This window comes from Saccostrea cucullata, unplaced genomic scaffold, assembly GCF_032062105.1.
Source record: "Saccostrea cucullata isolate Sc308-1 unplaced genomic scaffold, CSIRO_AGI_Scuc_v1 ctg36, whole genome shotgun sequence".
In the NCBI taxonomy this organism is placed as follows: domain Eukaryota; kingdom Metazoa; phylum Mollusca; class Bivalvia; order Ostreida; family Ostreidae; genus Saccostrea; species Saccostrea cuccullata.
Genome location: NW_026930674.1, coordinates 282,264 through 304,092, shown reverse-complemented (window position 1 = coordinate 304,092; position 21,829 = coordinate 282,264). Strand labels below are relative to the sequence as shown.

At 35.5% G+C, this 21,829-nt stretch overlaps 3 protein-coding genes across 3 annotated transcripts in view; 1 reads left to right on the top strand and 2 right to left on the bottom strand.

The window, feature by feature from the left end:
- Nucleotides 1-1,158: 1,158 nt before the first annotated feature.
- LOC134229561 (zinc finger protein 260-like) lies at nt 1,159-4,811 on the bottom strand. The gene is made up of 3 exons (XM_062711307.1): nt 4,715-4,811; nt 3,692-3,920; nt 1,159-3,146 (listed from the first exon to the last, which is right to left on the bottom strand). Exons 2-3 carry the CDS (start codon nt 3,909-3,911, stop codon nt 1,390-1,392), a joined length of 1,977 nt encoding a protein of 658 aa, XP_062567291.1. The 5' UTR covers nt 3,912-3,920; nt 4,715-4,811; the 3' UTR covers nt 1,159-1,389.
- A 235-nt stretch (nt 4,812-5,046) lies between these two features.
- LOC134229560 (zinc finger protein 836-like) lies at nt 5,047-11,175 on the top strand. The gene is made up of 4 exons (XM_062711306.1): nt 5,047-5,158; nt 6,135-6,564; nt 6,823-6,912; nt 8,596-11,175. Exons 2-4 carry the CDS (start codon nt 6,154-6,156, stop codon nt 10,471-10,473), a joined length of 2,379 nt encoding a protein of 792 aa, XP_062567290.1. The 5' UTR covers nt 5,047-5,158; nt 6,135-6,153; the 3' UTR covers nt 10,474-11,175.
- A 7,778-nt stretch (nt 11,176-18,953) lies between these two features.
- The window catches only part of LOC134229567 (RAB11-binding protein RELCH homolog), a 59,931-nt gene continuing 57,055 nt past the window's right edge, over nt 18,954-21,829 (bottom strand). The window contains exons 25-27 of the mRNA XM_062711315.1: nt 21,649-21,765; nt 20,820-20,961; nt 18,954-20,410 (exon numbers count right to left, since the gene is read on the bottom strand). Coding sequence (XP_062567299.1) covers nt 20,278-20,410; nt 20,820-20,961; nt 21,649-21,765 — 392 coding nt within the window. The 3' untranslated portion in view covers nt 18,954-20,277. The remainder of the gene's footprint in view (nt 20,411-20,819; nt 20,962-21,648; nt 21,766-21,829) is intronic.

The window sequence follows — 21,829 nt, the reverse complement described above, 5'->3', positions numbered from 1 at the left end:
TGAAAGAACCTACCATTAGTAGTTAGAACCTACCATTAGTAGTTAGAAAGTATATATAATGGTACAAAATTCATAACTAAAACTTAAGCTCACTGCAATGAAAAGTATAGTACTTATGCAGCAATATTCCTTCATCATCTGCATATGGAGTTTATATCTCTGGGTTGATTCGATACACAAGAGCATGCTCTATGTATGAGCAATTTCCAAAATGAGGTTATTTATTGACAAACAAGTTGATGAAACAAGAATATCAGCAGTCACCTTTAAAGTCATCATTTCATAAGTTCTGTGGTAGATTCAGTGACCTTGTATTAGCAAATACAATTTATCACTGAGTCAAATGCTGACTGATATTTTTCATACCAATTGTTAGACCATTATTTACACACTGAATTGACAATTGGATTTTTCCTTTATTTCCTGAACATGACAAGGAGCACATGACGGGTGTGACTGGTCACTCCTGCATGGCACCTGGTCCCACCACTGATGTTTTGGAGGTCTGTGTTTGCTCTGCTCCAATTTCATATTTATTTATCGACTTTTGAGCTTGAATACTGTACATTATCTCCATATATTTCATGATGTATGCAATATCTTTCCATGTTAAAATGGCCTTGACTTGAAATCAAGTCACAAGGAACACAACTCTTTAGGACAGCTAAGAGATTCAACTGTTTGTTTAATGACAATTGTGGGCCAGGATTAAAATTCAACTTACATGCCTTGTAAAGAAGCCTGAGGACATATTCAATGTATCTAAATATCTCATGCTTTGGTTGTTACACATCCTAAAGTAATATGAAATTATGCATCAAATACGAGCTTGTTTTCTAATGTTTTGATTTCCACATTATTTTTGTCCATATCCTGGTCCAAATTATTTTCCGTCAGGCTTGTAACTTGCTGTAAACTCAACATGTGTCAGTCTTTATGCATGGCATCATTCTCCTGATTACAAGGTTAAGATATGGGCTCAGGTCCAAGCCATTCTGAAGGCAAGCTTGGTCATATACAGTGAAGTAAATATCCTTAGTGAGAACTGAGAAGAGTTATGGATTTTTATCATACTTCAGAATCTGAGACTATTCTAAAACCAAAAATCTGCAGAGTCTTAAACTTTTTGATTTAACAAACATTTATGAAGCAAAAATATTGAAAATAACATTCATGTTTTATTAATGCTCATAAAATATAGTAATTTATATCATGCATTTTAACAATCTACAAGTTTAAAAATGAATGTAAACTCTTAGAGAAGTCTTGTTACCAGAATCCCATAAGAAGTGGTTCTATTTACTTCAACTCACACATAAATCTCAATACAATTCCCATATTTACAGAAATAAATACCCCATTACACAGTTCTATCTATGTGACCTGTTGTCATGTCTCCTCGGTCTCCTCTACAGTGGCAGCCACCAGCTGAGCCAGCTCCTCCTGACTGAGTCCAGTCTCCGATTCCTGATTCTCCAGGGTGACCTCCACCAAGCCAGTTTTGGCATCCAAGGTCACGACCTCCATCTGCTGGGGTTCCTCCTCTGAGTCCTCCACCGGAGGGGGAGCCGGGGTACGGGGTTCTTGTTTGATGGTGACAGCTTCCGTCACTCCCATCATCCTTAGGTTCATCTCATGCTCTTCGATCTCCTCTGGTTCATGGCCGCTCATGTGATTATCCAGGATGGCTTTCTTGCTGAAGCCGAAGTTACAGAGGGTGCACCTGAAGGGTGTTTTTCCTGAGTGAGTTCTGTAGTGGGTCTGGAGATTGACTTTCTGACAGAAGGCTTTCCCACAAATATCACATTTGTAGGGCTTATCCCCTGTGTGGATGCGAATATGTCTGTACAAATCGGAGATCTTTCCAAACTTCTTGCCACAAGTATCACACACAATGTTACCACTGTGTACCTTTAGATGAACTTGAAGGCGGAACATCTCACTGAAACCTTTGAAACAGACCCCACATTTAAAAGGAGTGTCATCCCCTGCATGGATTTTCATGTGACGTCTAAGATTTCCTCCCTCATTAAAGCCTCTCTTGCAGACAGCACACTTAAATGGCTTTTCCCCAGTATGGATTCTCATGTGCATGCGGAGCTCATACCTGTGCATGTAAATCTTGTCGCATCCATCAGCAGGGCATTTGTAAGTTTTCTCATGGGTGTGGGTTTTGAGATGGCGGTGACAGTTACTCTTGTTGTTGTACTCCTTGCCACAGACATTACATTTATAGATGTACTTGGTCTTAGTATCGTCGTTCTCTCCCTCCATGCCTTCCAAGGAGTTCTCAGGATCCCCATCTCTGTTCATCAAATCCAGCTGGTTCTGATTGTTGCCAGATGTCAACAGGTTTCCAAGGCTCCCCAGGTCTATCACCGTAGCAACCTGCTGATTGGGAAGGGTCACCTGATGGCTTTGAAGAATCACATCCTTCTGTCGGTCAAGATTTCCAGTTTTAATGTCCAGCTTGGCAGGAATGTTTGGAGCAGGTTTCATCACTCCTGTCTGCTTGCTGGGACTTGCTTGTTTGGGCTCATGATAAAGGGGAGTGTTTGTCAGATTCCTTGATGAACTGGCAGTGTTAGCCTCCACACTGGATTGTGCAGTATTTTCGTTGTTTGAACTTTCTTTCTCTTTCTTATGAGTTTTCAAATGTTGAGGAAATGCAGTTTTCTGAAATATCTGTCCACAAAATCCACACATAAACACCTCTTCTTTGTCATGCAACTTCAGATGAGCTGTCCAGTTGGCTTTGTTTTTGTAGCATTTCCCACAGATGGTGCACTTATGATAGGACATAACCTTGGTGCCTTTGTTAAACTTATTGCTTTCATTGGGCACGGTGAGGTTATGGATGACTTGAGCTTTTGGAGGCCTGCCCCTCTTCCTTTTGCCAGGGAGAGGAGTAAGTATTTCTTCTTCCACATCTTCATCCTCTAACTCTGGCTGAATCAATTCCTGCTCTAGGTCTATATCTGGTGTAGGAATTGTCTGGGTACCCTGCTCTGTGAAGCTGTATGTATTAAAGTGAGGCACTGTTGTGTTCTGTATGCCAATGTCATGACTACGACGACCCTTGAACTCTGATTCCATTGGAAGGATAACCGGATTTGGTTGTGCTGCTGGCTGAGTTACAGTATTATCTGCAAGATTAAAAGTAAAGAGAACTGAGCTGCTAAAATTCATTAGATCAAATTTTTATACATGTATTGTTTATATCTTTCATTACATTTGCAACAGGGACCATCAAAAGCTTGTTTGTGATCAATATACATATGTGCATAGTTACAACTAGCATATATAAGCTCTCTAGTGTACTTTACTTGAAATGCATTTACATTGATTCTGACATTTTCAAACTGGATCTTGTACTGAAGAATTTTCCATCATATAGTAACAGTATTTTGATCATTAAGAATTTGGTGAAAGATACTTGAAAGTTCATTGGGATTGGCTAAACATATGATAGTTTCAAAATTTGATAAATACTTTAAAGTCTTTGGCAGTTTGCCATTGTCCTTCAGATAAATGCTTTGTTAATTTTTCAAGCATCAGAATTTTGATTAACTGTAAGAAACTTTCCAATATTGCAATTAATGTGCAAATATTTTAACTTTTAACCTGTGCTTAAACTTTTATCTGTACTCAATAATGTGACCATATCAAATTGAACTAAAGAATTACATACTAAGTGTCTGATTCCCCGGTTCCTGGTATACAATGACTTGCACAGTCCCATCCTCCAAGACCTCGGTTCTGTAATTCCCTGCGGGGATCTGGAGGGGCGTGCCGTCAATGACGATCTCCTGACTTCCCTGGGGTACATCTGATTGATGTACACTGGCAGCTGCTATTGCCTGATTCTGACCCTCCTCAGTAGGAGCTATTGTCAGGTAATCGGCAGACATACCTTTCACCTAAATCAAAAGCAGTCATATTATAAAATGAAAAATGCTTGTGTGCATTCATACAAAAGAATAAAATATGAATACTTAGCAATAATCAGTCACTCAGCCCAGGGGGTGGTGGGGGGTTGGTGGTTTCCCTCTGAAAATTTTCTTTTTGTATACATTTGATGAAAGTCATTATTAATAAACACACTTTCCTTTAAATCACAGTATTGCTTAGGTATTCTTACACATAAGGATGCTAAATCTACATAGGACTTCAAGTTGACCCCATAAATGGAAGCAACTCTATCAGTATAACTGTGGGTGATATCTAGATCATGATCTATGGAGTATGGTATGGCTAAACCTTTTAGAATCAACACTGGGGGTGATTTTTTTAAGGTGGACAAGGGAAATTGTATCAACCACTTGCCTGTGGGTAAGTAACAATAAAACTTTTTTTAAAATCCACATGTAAGCCATACATTAATTTAAAGGTAGGCACAGGGGCAATCCTACAATAAATTATACAATATCAGTTTAGGTGGGTCAAGCAAATATTCAGGCAAAGCAAGTGAATTTTAACCAAATATTTGTCAATAGACACGTGGCTAAAATATCTTTTCGTCAACCCCCTTATAAAACGTATTCAGAACAGTTTCGTCCGCTAAAAATTTCAATAAAGTGAAAGTAACCATTTTCAAACGCACTCAGAACCTATGAACTCAATTTGATGCTTGCATGCTGTCGATTTTGGATAGGAGCAAGCTTCAGAGAGATAGAAAGAAAATGGGCTTAAATAATACTCAAACATGACTCACCTAGCTTTTCTACCGGTTAAATTCTAGTCTATTACCAATTACATTCCACCACTTCCTTCCAGTACCAACAGAAAAGTCAAAATGGCGGTGTATTAGGTGTATTAGAGGGAGGTAACTTGGGAAAAGATAAAATAAAATTAATGATAACTACATCTTTAGGCCTATATATCTACCCAAACTTTCAAATAAAAAAGTCCAAAGATTTTGATTAAATTTTTAATTTTTTTTTATTATCATTTAATGAATTAACAAAAAACATATCTAAGAGTAATCCCGGCCATTTGCGATGAAAGAATATTTATTTTTTGAAGTGAGAAAAACAGAGTTATCGTTCTTAGTGTGCATGAATATTTTGCGCCTCCAACGCCATTTTGTCTTCGTTGGAAGAATTGTAAAGGTCATTTTTGATTAATACTGTTTAATCAACATTTCTTTTACGGAAAGGTGAGGCTCAATTGTATTACAGTGTTGATTTCTGTTGGAATTCAATATACTCGCGCTTGTATAGTGAAATGAGATCACAACTTTACTATTTTCACTCGGAAGCTTTGCAGCGTTGATTTTGGATGGCATGCAAGCATCAACGGGAATTCAAAGGTTTTAAATGCGTTTGAGTCTTTCGACTTCGGAATGAAGTCTACTTTCATATTTGACAAATTGTTATTTTGACGAAAAAATGCTTTGTTGGGGATGTGCGTTTTGTTCAGACAGTTTTAGTATTTTCCGAAATGTAAGCAAACTCCAAAAAAAGTTAAAGGATAGGCCTAGGACTGTAGTATGTAAGAAAAAAATAGCGTTTAATTTTTTTTTTACAAGAGAAATTAAAATATATATGAGGATGAGCATATATTTAAACTGATATTCTTTTTACACACCCTTTTTAATCTCCCCAACAGAAATGGATATCCTTAATTGTTACTTTGGATGAAGTTTTCAAGGCCACTCTAAATTAATATTTGCTTATTGGATTCACATGCATGTAATATTTACAAAACTTTAAAAATCAAATAAAATTTTCCCTCACAGGAAATTATGTGCTAGGTCTACTCTCTATTCTGTTTCTGCTTTATTTTTTGTATTTTTTATCTGCTTTATTCTACGAATAAAAAAAAAGTATAATTGTCTGCTCTAATTTTTCATGCGCATATTTAAAGGGCATGGGGGGTAGGGACCCTCCTGGAATTTGCAGAGTTAATTGTTTAATGTTTATACTAAACCAAGTAAAAGTAATCATGGACCCCCCCTTCCCCAAAACCATGACCCCTACCTCAAAAATGCTGATCTATGTAAAATTGTTGTTTATTAGATATGTATTATGAAGGTTTTAAAGTGGTTGACTGTATAGAGTGGATGCTATTTTATAGTTAACAAGCCCAAAATTTCTTTCTTCGAATAAAATTTACATTTAATTTGCATTTAGTGATAGGAGAAAGTGATCGATGGAGAAGTCAATTTCCACAGTAAGGATGGAGGAACCTGGGGGAGGCAGAGGGAACCTGTCCTTTGGAATGCCGTCCATGTCTGGAGAACCAGTGGTGATCACTTATACAGCTGAAAGTACTGAAGATGCCATTCAGATCCAGGAGAAGGAACCAATCACTAAAAAGACAGATGAGACCCAGGACCGCCCCTCTACAGAATCAACCAATCAGGAGACAGAGAGTATGGAGAGTGACAACTTTACTGAGGCCCTGGCAGGGGAACAGCTTTTACAGATGGCCAATGCTATTGTGATGGAGCAGGAGCAGGTAGAGGGGGTGGAGAATCCTCAGGAAATCATACAGACAGTTGATGAGAATGGTGCCATTGTTAGTGAAATGCAGATTGTTCAAAATGACAGCCAAGTGGAGGTAAAACTTGATTCATGTATTCTGAGGTATATTTAGAGCACAGGGACATTTAGTGATCACGATCGAGGCTTTTGCTTGTAGGAGAAAGTTTTCCACATTTTCACACTAAAGCTGTAGTAATTCCTCTTGTTGAAAAAAGTTGTTGGATTAAGATATAGATATATTGAAATTTTTTCTTTGAACCTGATAAAATAAAGAAAGCATAAGCTGAATTTGATGTCATTTGGAAACTTCATTAATATTAGCAATCTTGTTTAGGATATGGAGAACCTACAAACAATGGCAGAATATACAGATGAAGAAGGAGCTGTTCACCAGGTCCCAGTCAAGCTGGACAAAAATAACCAGGTACATACAATATTTAATCACTGAAACAACAATTTTCACATTTATTTTTAGAAAATTAAGATTTCTTTATGATATTCAATGTTATGATATTCAAAAATGTTTCAGTATATTTATCTTTGTATCCATTCCACATTACAGTGGGGTCTCATTATTATGATGTTCATTTTATCATGGTAAAATATCACATTACCAAGGGCAACATAATAAAAGTTCCCAATAAAATTCATTAGAAAAATGTTTGGAAAGATACAATATCCATATATGGAGGTGTATTTTTCCTGTGTTCTACTCTAAATACTGTAGAAGTACTTTTTTCTGCGTGATATTAATTTATGTTATGTACGCGGTCACAAATTTCCGCGGAAATTTGTCCCGTTGAACTTGATGCAAATATAAGGCATATAAGGAGAGTCTTAAGATATCAGCGTAATTTTCTACCAGCGGATTCAACAGAAATAGAGATTCCGCGGAATTATGACCCCATGGAAAAAAGTATGTCTACAGTATCTTAGTTTAACACTTATCTCGAATTAATCTTGCATATTTCTTCATGCTTTGGAACTCTTTTTGCTTTGTTTCAAATGCAGCATTCATATTTTGAAGTAAACCCGGGTTTGTACATTCACCAAGCATAATTCAAACTTGACTTGGTTAATTTTCTGTCAAAATAATGTTAAATACCAAAGCTGTCCTTTAACACAGCACAACAGCAAACATAATAACACAATGGGTGTAACATGCATCAACACAATTAAATGAATCGGTAAATTAGTTTTATTTGAAAACCAACCTATGAAAAAATACAGTAAATTTACATAAATAAGCTGGAAGCTATAGATATGCATACTTTAAAAGTATATCAATTAGTGTTGGCAAATCGGACGATTTTTAGTAACCGGTTACTCGCTTCATCTTCCGATCGAGTACCCGGTTACTCGGATGATTTTTGGTAAAAGTATCAATATCTATTATTTATCTTATTCGATACTTATCGGTAGTAGTACTGCACATATATACTTTAAAGGGACATTATATTTACAATACACACATCACTTTAATAACAGGTTAATAGGGAATTGACACACAAAGACAAATAGTGTCAATCACCATTTTACACTTTCTTTTTCAGAGTAACATAATTATTCAATCCATAATTAACAGTTGTGGAGTGTCAAAATGTTTATATAGTGGATTTAACAGATTTTGAAATGTCTTTTGTTATCAAGCTTATTATGTGAATAAATGAGGTAATTAAAAAATTGAATGGCCAAAATTTATATAAACTTGAAAACTAATAAAACAATTTGATTCACTACAACCATGCACTAGATCAGTCATTTAAAATTAGGAAAATGTGTAAGTTAGTATACATTTATAAATTATAAAACATTCATTTTCAATGCCTTTACTATGTAGAATTTATTTTATCCCCCCCCCGATACTCGCACTGCTAATTGCCTGTCGTTGCCAACACTAATATCAATAGCTTTGACACAACAGCACTGTTTATACATGTTTGTTTTCAAGGCATTTATCAATCAACAGTTGTATCAATGTTTATATAGTGGATTCATAAATGTCAGTTATCAATTCTGAATAAATGAGGATAAAAAATTGAATGGCCAAAATTTTAGCTGTAAAATTATTTTTGGAATCTTCTTTCATTTTGCCTCCATTCTGTAGTTGGTTCAATTACTGCCGGTATCGACAGAGGATGGAAATCAGGTGTACATCCAAGTTCTCAGCTCCTCAAAGCCAGACTCTCAACCTGTCGAAACTCAGACCGAGATCCACGAGATCATGATCTCAGAAGACCAACTCGAGCCTGAGATACTGAGTCAAGAAAATATAGCAAATGAGGAGGTTACAGTAGAGAATGTACAAGAAATGGCAAATTACAAAAGTGAGGTTTTGGAGGATGGAACAGTGCAGATTTACATGCTAGAAGATAAAAATGCAGAAAAGAAAGGAATGAATAAAACTTTGATGAACGTAATATCCCCAACAAAACCTGATGCCCCAAGTCCATCTACCAGTTCCCTTATGACAATTCAAGCCAAGAAATACAGAGATGTAGCTACTCAAATAACTGTGTTTCCAAAGTTTTCGAGGCAGGGATTGTTTGATGTCTCAACTCAAGTTACCCCCAAAGACATTGTAAGAGACCCCAAACTTCGTAGCTTACCGAATGGCACAACAGTTATTCAGAACAGTATTGTCTCTCAGAGTGAAAGCACTATCATTCTTAATTCAGGTAGCGAGAATGAAATGATTCTCCATAAATGTACCATATGTGGAAAAGTTTATAAAAATAAACTGAACTGGCAGGGACATATTAAAATTCATGCTCAGGAAAAAGTGTACATGTGTGGCTACTGCGGAAAAATTTACCCCAGAAGTAGCCTCTCGACTCATCTTCGCACACATTCCGAGCTCAGACAGATTGCTGTGTTTGAGAACCTGCCAGATCACTTGAAGAGGAAGAACTACAAGCAAGCTCCGGGAATGGTCTTTCCGAATGAAGAAGCTTCCATTATTGAGCTGAGTATTGCAGATGTAGCCACAGAAATAGATCCCGAATTGTTCCCTCCACCAGCTGCTGAAGTTGTGACTGCCCCCGCAAACATCATAGCCGCAAATGATGCCTCACTACCCGAACCTGCAGCAGAGTCGGAAGTTTTTACAGAAAATGAAATTCCTGCCAAGATGCACATGGAAGTAGAGGCCGAAGCAGAAATTCAGGAGGGTACTAAAACCAAATTTATATATAAGTGTAATGTGTGTGGAAAAGAATACAACAACAAGAGTAACTGTCACAGACATCTGAAGTCTCACACAGACACCAAGGGATTTAAATGTGGCTACTGTGGGAAGGCATTCACACACAGGTACGAGGTCCGCATGCACTGTAGGACACATACAGGTGAGAGGCCGTACAAGTGCCCTATCTGCACTCGTGGATTCAATGAAAGTGGAAATCTAAGGCGTCACATGAAAATCCACGAGGGAGATAACTCTCCATTCAAGTGTGGCGTCTGCTTCAAAGGATTCAATGATACTCTAAGATTGAATGCTCACATGAAGGTTCATACTGGAGAAATAGTGTGTGATGTTTGTGGAAAAAAGTTTGGAAAGATATCTGACTTGTATCGCCATATCAAAATCCACAGTGGAGACCGACCTTACAAATGTGATTTGTGTGGGAAGACGTTCTGTCAGAAGGTTAACTTGGTCACACATCAACGAACACATACAGGTCAGAAGGCATTCAGGTGTGACTTTTGTGGACTAGGGTTCAGCAGGAAGACGATTCTGCAGCAGCACATGAAGACCCACATGGAGGATGAGGAATTCTCGGTGGAGAGGACGGAGGTACGACCGGTCAAGGGAGAACTGAAAATCATGGAAGCAGACGTCATTGAACACATGGAGGCTCTATCTAACGAGTTTGTGGAGGAGGAAGACTCCCAGACAGCAGACATCCAGAGCATCATCCTGGAGGACGGAGAAGAGGTCATCACCGAGGCAACGAGTCACGAAATAGAAACATACACTGAATAATAGCAAATGTATACATACAGATCGACAATCAAGGGAATATCCAGAAAATACAACTGCTATTTTAATTTACTTTGTCATATATATGCACATTATTTATTTACAATATTGGGAATAATTAGAAATTTTTAAAGTAAGTTATATCACATTTTAATGACTTAAAAAATTAATCGTTCAACAATATTCAATGCATTTTGTCATGTTATTGTAATGTTAAATAATTTAAAAGTGTTGAAAATTGTATTACATGTATAAGTAAAAGGTTACCTTACATTTCATCAATGTCAGGCTTTTATCACAAATACTTGCAGTCAATTTTAAACATTACTCACAAAAACAAAGAAAACGCAGAAGTGTATCAAATTTTATAAAAAGGTACATGTTTGTGATGTATTTATGAAAAATGTCAAGAAATTGTTACATACAATGTATATTATTTTAAAGTTGAAGTGATATAATTTTCAGATTTGCTCATGATCAGATTGTTTACGTTGAAATTTACATAATTTATGTTCAGAGGTTCTTGTTCAAAATTTTATTGTTCATGCTTGGAAGTGTGTTTGAAGAGTTGGAAATATTAATCATTAAAATTTTTCAACTTGCTAAAATCCAAAATTGTTCTACATTGAACGTCCATAATGGAAGTTTGGGGGCAAATCAGAATCACCATGTGTGTCTGATTGAAGACATATTTTGCCCAGAGTTTTTACCTTGGAAACTTTTTGAATTTTTTTGAAAATAAATAAAAATAATATTTAAAAACTAGAGGTACTGTGAGCAATGAGCTCACTAAATGATACCCCCCGCCTCCCATAATGTCCATGTTTTGCTATATATTGTTTTACAGTAATGTGTAAAGAGGAATAACTCGTCTTATCAAATGTTATCCAGAAGCTTCTATATGTGACGTCATAGGTAAGGATATAATGGCAATATCCATGTTTTCCTATGGGAAACCTAAAATACGTGTCAAATAAAAAAGTAAAATAGGAGGTGCTCAATGGCATTATGTAACAAAATTCTGTGAAAGTCTCATTAAATGTCATTCAGTATTATAAGAGGAGTTGTGGATAAGAGATGGGTACCCCAAAGTGTAACAGACGGATGTACAGACGGAAATACCGATTACTATATACCCTCCCACTTTTCAAGTGGGGGGTATAATAAATAAATAGAATAGATATTACTACCAAAAGCATTTCAATTTATGCACCAGTATTTTTAGCTCTTCTGAGCCAAAGACTCGAAGAGCTAATGTTAGGGCCATTTTTGCATAAACTTTTTAGAATATGGGCCATAACTCAAGAACCCCTTGGCCAATCTGTGTCAAATTTGTCACAGGGTATCCTTGGCCCAAGGGCTACCACTTATACTAAAATTAGGGTTAGGACCCTTAAACAAGGGGAGATAATCAGGAAAATAAAACCAAAAGTACTGGTTGCTAAAAAATATTCTTCAGAACCACCAGGCAGATTTTCACAAAACTTACATACAAGGATTAGGATATGTTGAAGATTAAAATTTTCATGGGGAATTATCCTGGGGCAAAGGACGTGGTCTCAAGGTCACTTCAAAGTTGACCTAAATTTACACTTAATAAAAACGTTTATATTTTGCTTACTGTAAAGACTAGGATCATCAAATCTTGTAAGTTGATGCATCTTAGGACTTCACATCACGTTAACTCAAAAGAAGGTCACAGTGACGTACTTTTTCAATTTTGCAGGCATTTGTTTTCACATTGATTTGGAGGCATATTTTGGACACTTTAAAGCTTATGATCTTCAAACTTTATCAGTTGATGCATCTTGGGTCCTCGAACGTTAACTTAGAAGTAGGTCACTGTGACCTACTTTTTGAATTTTGCAGGCATTTGTGTTTCAAATTGATTAAAAGGCATATTTTGAATACTTTATGATCATCAAACTTTCTCAGTAGATGCATCTTAGAACTTCGGAAAATGTCGACCAAAGTGTAGGTCACTGTGACCTACTTTTGACATTTTATGGCTAAATTTAAGCATCTTAGGTACTTATTATCGTAGAATTATTAAACTTTGTCAGTTGATGCATCTTGGGTTTTCTGAGAATGTATACAAAAAAGTAGGTCACAGTGTCAGACCTACTTTTGAATATCTCAAGTATAGACTTAGAATCATCAAAACTTTGTCAGTTGATGTATCTTGGGTTTTTGAAGATTGTCAACTAAGAAGTAGGACGGTGACCTACTTTTGACATTTCATGGCTGTCTTGAATACTTATCGGCTTAGAATCATCAAACTTTGTCAGTCGATGCCTCTGGGGTTTTCGAAGAATGTTGACCAAAAAGTAGGTCACGGTGACCTACTTTTGACATTTTATGGCTATATTTAAGTATATCAGGTACTTATTGGCTTAGAATCATCAAACTTTGTCAGTTGATGCATCTTGGGTTTTCGGAGAATGTAGACTGAAAAGTAGGTCACCGTGATCTAATTTTGAAATTCTCAAGTACTTATTGGCTTAGAATCTTCAATCTTTGTTTTTGTCAATGCATCTTGAGTCCTCAGAAAACTTCATTCGTAAAGTAGGTAACCATGCATGACCAACTTATTGTTTTTTATAGCTTTATTAAAATATCTTCAGTCCTAAATGGCTACGAATTATCAAAGTTTGTCTGTTGATGCAACTAAATGGGTCTCAGGATACTTAGAGTTAGAGGCTTCAAATAGAAGTGATAGGTTGTACAATTTATCAGAAGAGTGATTCAAGGCCCTTAGAGGTTCATGGTGAGTAATACTTTTAAAATGACTTGGCCCCACTTAGACATTCAAGGAGCATTATAACCAAGGTTCTTACTTGCAGGAGTATGTTTTCTAGATTGATTAGTCAAATGTAAATGGTTACTTGATTGTTAATGACCTTAACCCAAGGTATTTTGGACAAGGTCAAGATAACTTTTCGTTTGCACCCAGATGTCTATGCCAATCAAAAGCACCCTCGTTCATTAGATCAGAAAAAAAAACTTACTTAGGCCTTTAGCTCGGGTAAGCTTAAATTAAATTCCCTGCTTTACCTTGGACATCTAAAGTATGGATAATAAGTACTTATTATTTTTGCAGATTTATATATGCCAAATAAACTTTATCTGATATTCTTATTTAAAGTTGTGTAAGCTTAGCTGTTTTTTAGCTCACCTTAGCTGAAAACTTGAGTGAGCTTTTCTGATCACCTGTTGTCTGTCTGTCTGAATTGTACCTTTGGTGAAGGGAAAGTTAAAATTTTCACCAGAAATCTCTGTTGAGACTGTAGTTCAACTGGTTTGTACTTATAACAAAGGAAGAGAAAAGTAGTAGTTGCAATCTGATTAAAATCAGATCCTTTGATCCACTAGCTCACATAGATCGCGACAGTAGTTGTAGCAATCTATGTGAGCAAATCAAAGGATCTGATTTTAATCAGATTGGTAGTAGTTGGGACTTGAAACTTTACAACACCAATTAATAGAATAAAAATTCTTGATTCAATTTCTTTTGGGGGCTAGATTGCAATAAGACTAAAACTGTAGGAATAGATTTTAATATTAAATACATAATTTTCTAGTTACCATGCCAACATCATTCATCAAAAAGCAATAAAGGCAATTATCTATCTTAGTGTAGTTTACTTGCATGTCACATTATTAGCTCACCTGAGCCAAAGGCTCAAGTGAGCTTTTCTGATCAAAATTTGTTCGTTGTTTGTCGTTGTTGTAAACTTTTCACATTTTCATCTTCTTCTCAAGAACCACTGGGCCAATTTCAACCAAACTTGCTACAAAGTATCCTTGCGTAAAGGGGATTCAAGTTTTCCAAGGGGAGATAATTATGAATTAAAGAAAAATTAATGGCATTCTTAAAAAATCTTCTTCTCAAGAACCACTGGGCCAGGAAAGATGAAACTCATGTGGAGTCATCCTCAGGTAGTGTAGATTTAAGTTTGTTCAAATCATGACCCCCTGGGGTAGGGTGGGGCCAAAATGGCTGATCAAAGTTTTACATAGGAATATATAGGAAAAATCTTTAAAAATCTTCTTCTCAAGAACCACTGGGCCAGGAAAGATGAAACTCATGTGGAATCATCCTCAGGTAGTGTAGATTCAAGTTTGTTCAAATCATGACCCCAGGGGGTAGGGTGGGGCCAAAATGGCCAATCAAATCTTTACTCAGGAATATAGAGGAAAAATCTTTAAAAATCTTCTTCTCAAGAACCACTGGGCCAGGAAAGATGAAACTCATGTGGAATCATCCTCAGGTAGTGTAGATTCAAGTTTGTTCAAATCATGACCCCAGGGGGTAGGGTGGGGCCAAAATGGCCAATCAAATCTTTACGTAGAAATATATAGGAAAAATCTTTAAAAATCTTCTTCTCAAGAACCACTGGGCTAGGAAAGATGAAACTCATGTGGAATCATCCTCAGGTAATGTAGATTCAAGTTTGTCAAATCATGACCCCCGGGGGTAGGGTGGGGCAAAAATGGTCGATCAAAGTTTTACATAGGAATATATAGGAAAAATTTTAAAAATCTTCTTCTCAAGAATTAACCACTGGGCCAGGAAAGATGAAGCTCATGTGGAATCATCCTCAGGTAGTGTAGATTCAAGTTTGTTCAAAACATGACCCCTGGGGGTAGGGTGGGGCCAAAATGACCGATCAAAGTTTTACATAGGAATATATAGGAAAAATCTTCTTCTCAAGAACCATTGAGACAGGAAAGATGAAACTCCTGTGGAATCATCCCCAGGTAGTGTAGATTCAAGTTTGTTCAAATCATGACCCCCGGGGATAGGGTGGGGCCCAATGGCCGATCAAAGTTTTACATAGGAATATATAGGGAAACCTTTTAAAATCTTCTTTTCAGGTACTTCAAAGCCATGCTTATAGTGATATCTATAGGGAATCATCGTCAGGTAGATTCTAGTTTGTTCAAATCATGACCCCCTGGGGGGTTAAAATTCAAGCCCCCTTCCCCCCTCTGTAAACTTACAGTTCTGATCTGATCTGTGCTTTTTCCTAGCCAATTGCTCAGGTGAGCGATATGGCCCCTGGGCCTCTTGTATTATTATCCGACTAATACTGTATTATGGTTAGCATTTTTAAAGTATATTTCAAAGAGATTTCTATTTATAGTAGCCATGGCAACACCTTTCATCAATTTTAATCAATAATGGATACATAGGAGTAGCATTTTTAAAGTTTTCACAGAAATTTCTTTTTTTAGTAACCACAGCAAATTCGTCAAAATCAAAAACCAATAAATAAATGTGTAATCTACTTGTGTGCCAAGTAATACTGAAATCAGACCAAAACTGTCGGAGTAGCATTTATTTGAAAGTTTTTCACAAAAAATTCTATTCTTAGTAACCAGTTTTTCCACAGAAATTTCTATTTTTAGTAACCATGGCAACATTGTTCATTGAAAATAAAAAAATCTATGCACTATTTTATGTATCTAGTAGTAGAGTCTACCTGTGTGTCAAGTCATATTAAAAAGACTAAAACTGTAGGAGCACTAGCATAATTTGAAAGTTTTTCCATATAAATTTCTATTTTAGTAACCATGGTAACACCATTCATTAAAATCAAAAATCTATACACTATTTTATGTATCTTAGTACAGTCTACTTTTGTGCCAAGTTATACTGAAATTGGACCAAAACTGTAGGAGGAGGAGTGTTTTTAATGAATTTCACAGAAATTTCTATACCTTCAGTAACCATGGCAACACTATTTATCGAAATCAAAAATCGATGCAATATTTCATGTAACTTAGTGTAGTCTACTTGTGTGCCAAGTCATATTGAAGTTGGACCAAAACTATAGGAGTAGCATATTTTGAAATTTTTTTACGGATAGATGGACAGACAACGGAAACCTTACTTTGGCATAAGCTCTGGTCTATGACCAGTAGACCTAAAAATAGGGTTGGGTTATTGAAATTTTTTTTCCCTTACAACCACTAGACCAGAAAAACTGAAACTTATGTGGAAGCTAAGTAACATATTGTACTGGAATCTAAATTGTTCATATCGATCATCATCACCAGGGTAAGATGGGGCCACAATAGGGAATCTTAATGCTCCGATCTAGATTTGGGGGCCTTTTAAGAGGGGTGGGTGGAGCCATAGGCAGTTAAACAAAAACCATTAAACTGGAAATATGTCCATAGGACATGAATGCCCCACAGAGGGTATATTAGTAATGCAACATGAAAATTTGTATTAGTGTAAGAAATTTGATCAGAATATCTTGAATTGTTGAATTGCTTATATCAGTATGTATCAGCATAAGAAGTTTGACACTAATTTCATGAAAGTGAGGTCAAGGTCAAAGGAAATGCCAAGGTCAAAAACTGTTGATGCAGTTGAAAAGCTCTCATCAGTATGTATCAGCATATGAAGTTGAAAAATATTATAAATGGTTTCTTTAAAACTGACTTAAACACAAATTGATAAAAGTGAGGTCAAGGTCAAAAATGTTGACGCAGTTGAATTGCTTACATCAGTATGTATCAGCATATAAAGTTTGACACTGATTTAGGGATTGGTCAAAGGAAAGGTCAACGTTAAAAGTGTTGATGCAGTTGAATTGCTCTCATCAGTATGCAACAGCATATGAAGTTTGATAAAAATATCTTGAATGGTATCTTTAAAACTGAGCTAAACACTAAAGATAAGTGAGGTCAAGGTCAAAAGAAAGGTCAAGGTCAAAAATGGTAATGCAGTTGAATAGTCTCATCAGTATGTATCAACATGTGATGTTTGATAACACCATCTTGAATGGTATCTTTAAAACTGAGCTAAACACTAATTAAAGAAAAGTGAGTTCAATGTCAAAGGAAAGGTCAAGTTATTTAAGCAGTTACATAGCCTTATCAATATCTATCAGCATATGAAGTTTGATGAAAATATCTTGGATAGTTTCTTTGAAACTGAGCTTTGAACAGAGCTAAACGCAAAATGTGACAGAAGGACAGAAGACGGACATGACAAACACTATATTCATGGCCAGGCATAAAGATATTAAACCAGAAGTCTCTGTCGAGACTGAAGCTCTACTGGTTTGTACTTATAGCAAAGGAAGAGAAAAGTACTTAAGCAGTTGGGAATTGAAACTTTTCAACAGCAATAAATAGAATAATGATCCTTGATGAAGTCTCTTTATGTTCTTAGTGTAGTCTACTTGCATGCCACATTATATTATAATCAGACTAAAACTGTATTTGGAGTAGCATTTTGAGAGTATTTAACAGAAAATTCTAATTTTAGTAACCGTGGCAACACCTTTCATTAAAGTGAAAAACTGATACACAGAATTATGTACCTTAGTTTAGTCTACTTGTGCGCCAAGTTATACTGAAATAAGACCAAAACTGTAGGAGGTGTAGCATTTTGAAAGAATTTCACAGAAATTTATATTTTTAGTAACCACGGCAACATCGTTCATTGAAATCAAAAACCGATATATAGAATATTGTATCTTAGTGTAGTCTACTTGTGTGCCAAGTTATACTGAAATCAGACCAAAACTGAAGGAGGAGTAGCATTTTGAAAGAATTTCACAGAAATTTATATTTTTAGTAACCACGGCAACATCGTTCATCGAAATCAAAAACCGATATAAAGAATTATATATCTTAGTTTAGTCTACTTGTGTGCCAAGTTATATTGAAATCATACCAAAACTATAGGAGGAGTAGCATTTTGAAAGAATTTCAAATAAATTTCTATTTGTAGAAGCACGGCAACACCGTTCATCGAAATCAAAAACCAATACACAGAATTATGTATCTTAGTGTAGTCTACTTGTGTGCTAAGTTATATTGAAATCAAACCAAAACTGTTGGAGGAGTAGCATTTTGAAAGAATTTCACAGAAATTTATATTTTTAGTAACCACGGCCATACCGTTCATCGAAATCAAAAACCGATATATAGAATTATGTATCTTAGTGTAGTCTACTTGTGTGCCAACTTATATCGAAATCAGACCAAAACTGTAGGAGGAGCAGCATTTTGAAAAATTGTTTACAGACAGACAGACGGACAGACAGATGGACGGACAACGGACGCATTACTATCGCATAAGCTCTTCTGGTCTCTGACCAGTAGAGCTAAAAATTGAGATATCACCCGAAAATGAAAGTTTTACACATACACATCCAGAATGTAGAAATGTACAACCTTGACCTTTTGACCCAAAATAAAAAGGGGTCTTCCTTAGGCTATAGGGAGTTCTGAAAAATTTCATTTCAAAAGCTTCTCATGATATTGCCCAGAAATGAAAGTGTTACAGATGAACAGAAATACATGGGCTTGTCCCTTTCATTGTAAAAAAAATTAGAATTCCAGGCCTTTAACCATGGGTGTTTGTTTGTTTTTTTAACCAACTTTGGTTAAATTTCATGTAAGCTAAAAATAGCAGATAAAATCAGCGTCAATTACATTTTAAGAAAATGAAAATATAATTTATTGTAAAATTTATTTTCCTATCAATTCACAAACAAAACAATAAATTATTGATAATAACTTAAGATTGTAAAAGTATATAATTATATATGTCCATCACAATAACAGTTCAAGTGATATGTATATATTAAAATATTGTAAAGCATTAGTGTATACACATTATGCTTATTCACAAATATTATTACAATTGAAAATACATGAATATTGGAGAGAGGGTATATAAGTACATCAGCCATGCAATCATCTACTCACTTCCAAAAATATTTGTAAAACTCTTCAAAATATTCTACCACTATGAGCACAAATCAGTTGTGTTTTCTTTGCATCTGAATTAACTGCATTAATATAGCAAATAATAGTATGAAGTGGATACATAAAATAATATATATTTGAAAGTAAGTATGTTTTCTTTTTTTTTTAAATGGTAATTTTAAGTAAGCATTTTGTAATATCAGTAAATATACCAGCATATAAATATTTTTAAACTATGCAAAAATATATATATTCAACTGGTCTCTCCCATCACTTCTTATTTGGTCCGAGTTCTAACTAACGAAAAATGTAATTTTTGTGATATAAATTTGTTTTAAAAAAATTTACACAATTTAGATATCATAATTCAGATTTTGGGCGCCCAAACCAACTATTTTGAACCTCATAGGATCAGCATATCACAATGTACATGACAGGGAAATGTAAATCTAGGGAATAAAAAAAAAGAAATGCTTTGAAAACTAGAACTCATTTCCTCAGCAAATTCATTTAGGTATCTTATTCATCTACAACTGACAAATGCCCTCACACATATCAATCAATATGGCTACTGTGAAGAGAATTCACTCCTTATGACTCTGGTTTCTATATTACAACTGTTAAAGGCATAAAATGCAATCAACAAATGTTTTCATTCATAATTTAGATTATTTATGTTCCAAAAGATAACATTTTCAGTCAGAGACGACTTGGCAGAGAATAGATTCTACCATCCTCTGTCTCGCAGAGCTGCAACCCCATGACTGACAGTCCATTAAATCATGATTTATTGATTAATAACAATTAAAAATTCATACATACTAATACAAATATTGTGCTTTGTATGGAACTATTCCAAGTTTACATCACAGTGAAAAACGGTGATTAAATTTCTAGCACATTGCTGAGTGGTAACAGACAATGCTATAGGTTGTGGTTTTGAACACAGGCTGCTAATAACAATGGTAACATTTATGGCAAAAAATCCATAGACCCAATTTCATCTCTTCCTTGTAAATACAAGATTGACATGGTGTGTTTGATTTGGTTCTGAACTCTCTAGACTCTGTTTCATTTCTTCCTTGTGAATATATTAGAGAGATTGGCCTTTGATGTGGTGTCTTTAATTCGGTTCATGACTCGAGATTTTACATCCTCTGAGTTTGGGGTTGATCCTCCATGACCAGAAGAAAAATTTCCAGATCTGTAAAAAAAAGGATAAACTTATTGTTTTAGTCTTTGCTAGTTATTTTTTAAATTAAGAATATTTCTCCCCCCTTTTCAGTTACTAGATTATCCTCATCCTAATCTATATGATCCTGAAGACATGTGATCTGTAATTCTGAAACAAGTGTAAATTTATCCGATATCTAAAGTAGCTCTGCACTATGTCTAGCTTATGCATTGAAAAAGACAATTCCAAGTTAATTTTGACTATGACCCTTAAAATATGTCCTTGAAGCATTGTCACTCCATTAGTTCACTGGCAATGACATACTCAAGTTTTCATCATGCATGCATAATATTGCATCCCTATTTTTACCTAACTATATTCTTTTCTACCTACTGTTTCCCACCAGTATTTTCACATTTTGACATAAAACCTTCCTTACCTAAGCCCTTCTACTTTAGTTTCGTAGTCTTTTATGATGGAATTCACCACTTCCTCTCTTTCAGGTGCCACAGCGGCCATGTCTTGTTTCAAGCACCGTAACCCTGGCAACATGGCTTCCTGAACCAATTGATCATTGATGACTAAATGTCAAGGCCAAAATAAACTCCTAGTACAGTGTATTGATAAATAACCTTAAAGTAAATGAATATAGTAATCAATTGTTCCTTACAATAAGAAGCCTGAATATTTTGTTTTAAAATTATGTATAGTCTGTTCTGAATGCTACCACCAGTGCACATTAATTTTTTGGAATAACATACACAAGTTACATAAATATCTAGGTTTATAAATTACATTTGATCAATAAATCATCATTTTCCAACATCTTGTTTTCAAAGAACCCTCAAGTTCAACAAACATATTGACAAGGCAGCAAGTTCAAAGTCTATGGGGATTCAAAATGATAGAAAAGCTGGACTTCAGAAAAGGATCTATCATTATTGGTAACTTTCCTTTCATTGCCCTCAAAGTAGTGCTCGATCATATGAAATGAAAGAATTATATGTTGCAATTAGATTATCTCTAGAAATAATGACCACTCCCTATTGTACTTGACAGCAATGGCCAACATTGAGTTGTAAGAGTTTGTTTCAAATTGTATGTACCAGTCTGTCTACAAAACTGATTTTTTAATGAAACTTAAATGTTTCATAGCACTTTCTTTAAAAAAAGTTAAAATTTATTTGACATTTAAATGTGGCACCGGTATATTAAGTGCTCATGTGAGACAGACTACAAGTATTATGTTGCGACAATAAAGAGGATACAGCAGCAGGACAGAGCACTATAAGCCTCAAAGAGCTGCCGCGCCACCTCTGTCCTCTTCCCATCATCCTGCTGGTGGTTGTTATTGAGTGCCACAAAAGCCAGCCGCGGCAGAATCACTGAAATAAAAAAAAAAATCAATTAAAATCAGATGTCTCATGTTAGGAAAATGCTCTTTATTGA

Coding starts and splice junctions, on each gene's coding strand:
- LOC134229561 (XM_062711307.1), bottom strand. CDS start 3,911: ATGTCTGCCGATTACCTGACAATAGCTCCTACTGAGGAGGGTCAGAAT. Junction 3,147..3,691: donor ACCGGGGAATCAGACACTTA/GTATGTAATTCT, acceptor TTAATCTTGCAG/ATAATACTGTAACTCAGCCA.
- LOC134229560 (XM_062711306.1), top strand. CDS start 6,154: ATGGAGAAGTCAATTTCCACAGTAAGGATGGAGGAACCTGGGGGAGGC. Junction 6,565..6,822: donor AAAATGACAGCCAAGTGGAG/GTAAAACTTGAT, acceptor AATCTTGTTTAG/GATATGGAGAACCTACAAAC. Junction 6,913..8,595: donor AGCTGGACAAAAATAACCAG/GTACATACAATA, acceptor TCCATTCTGTAG/TTGGTTCAATTACTGCCGGT.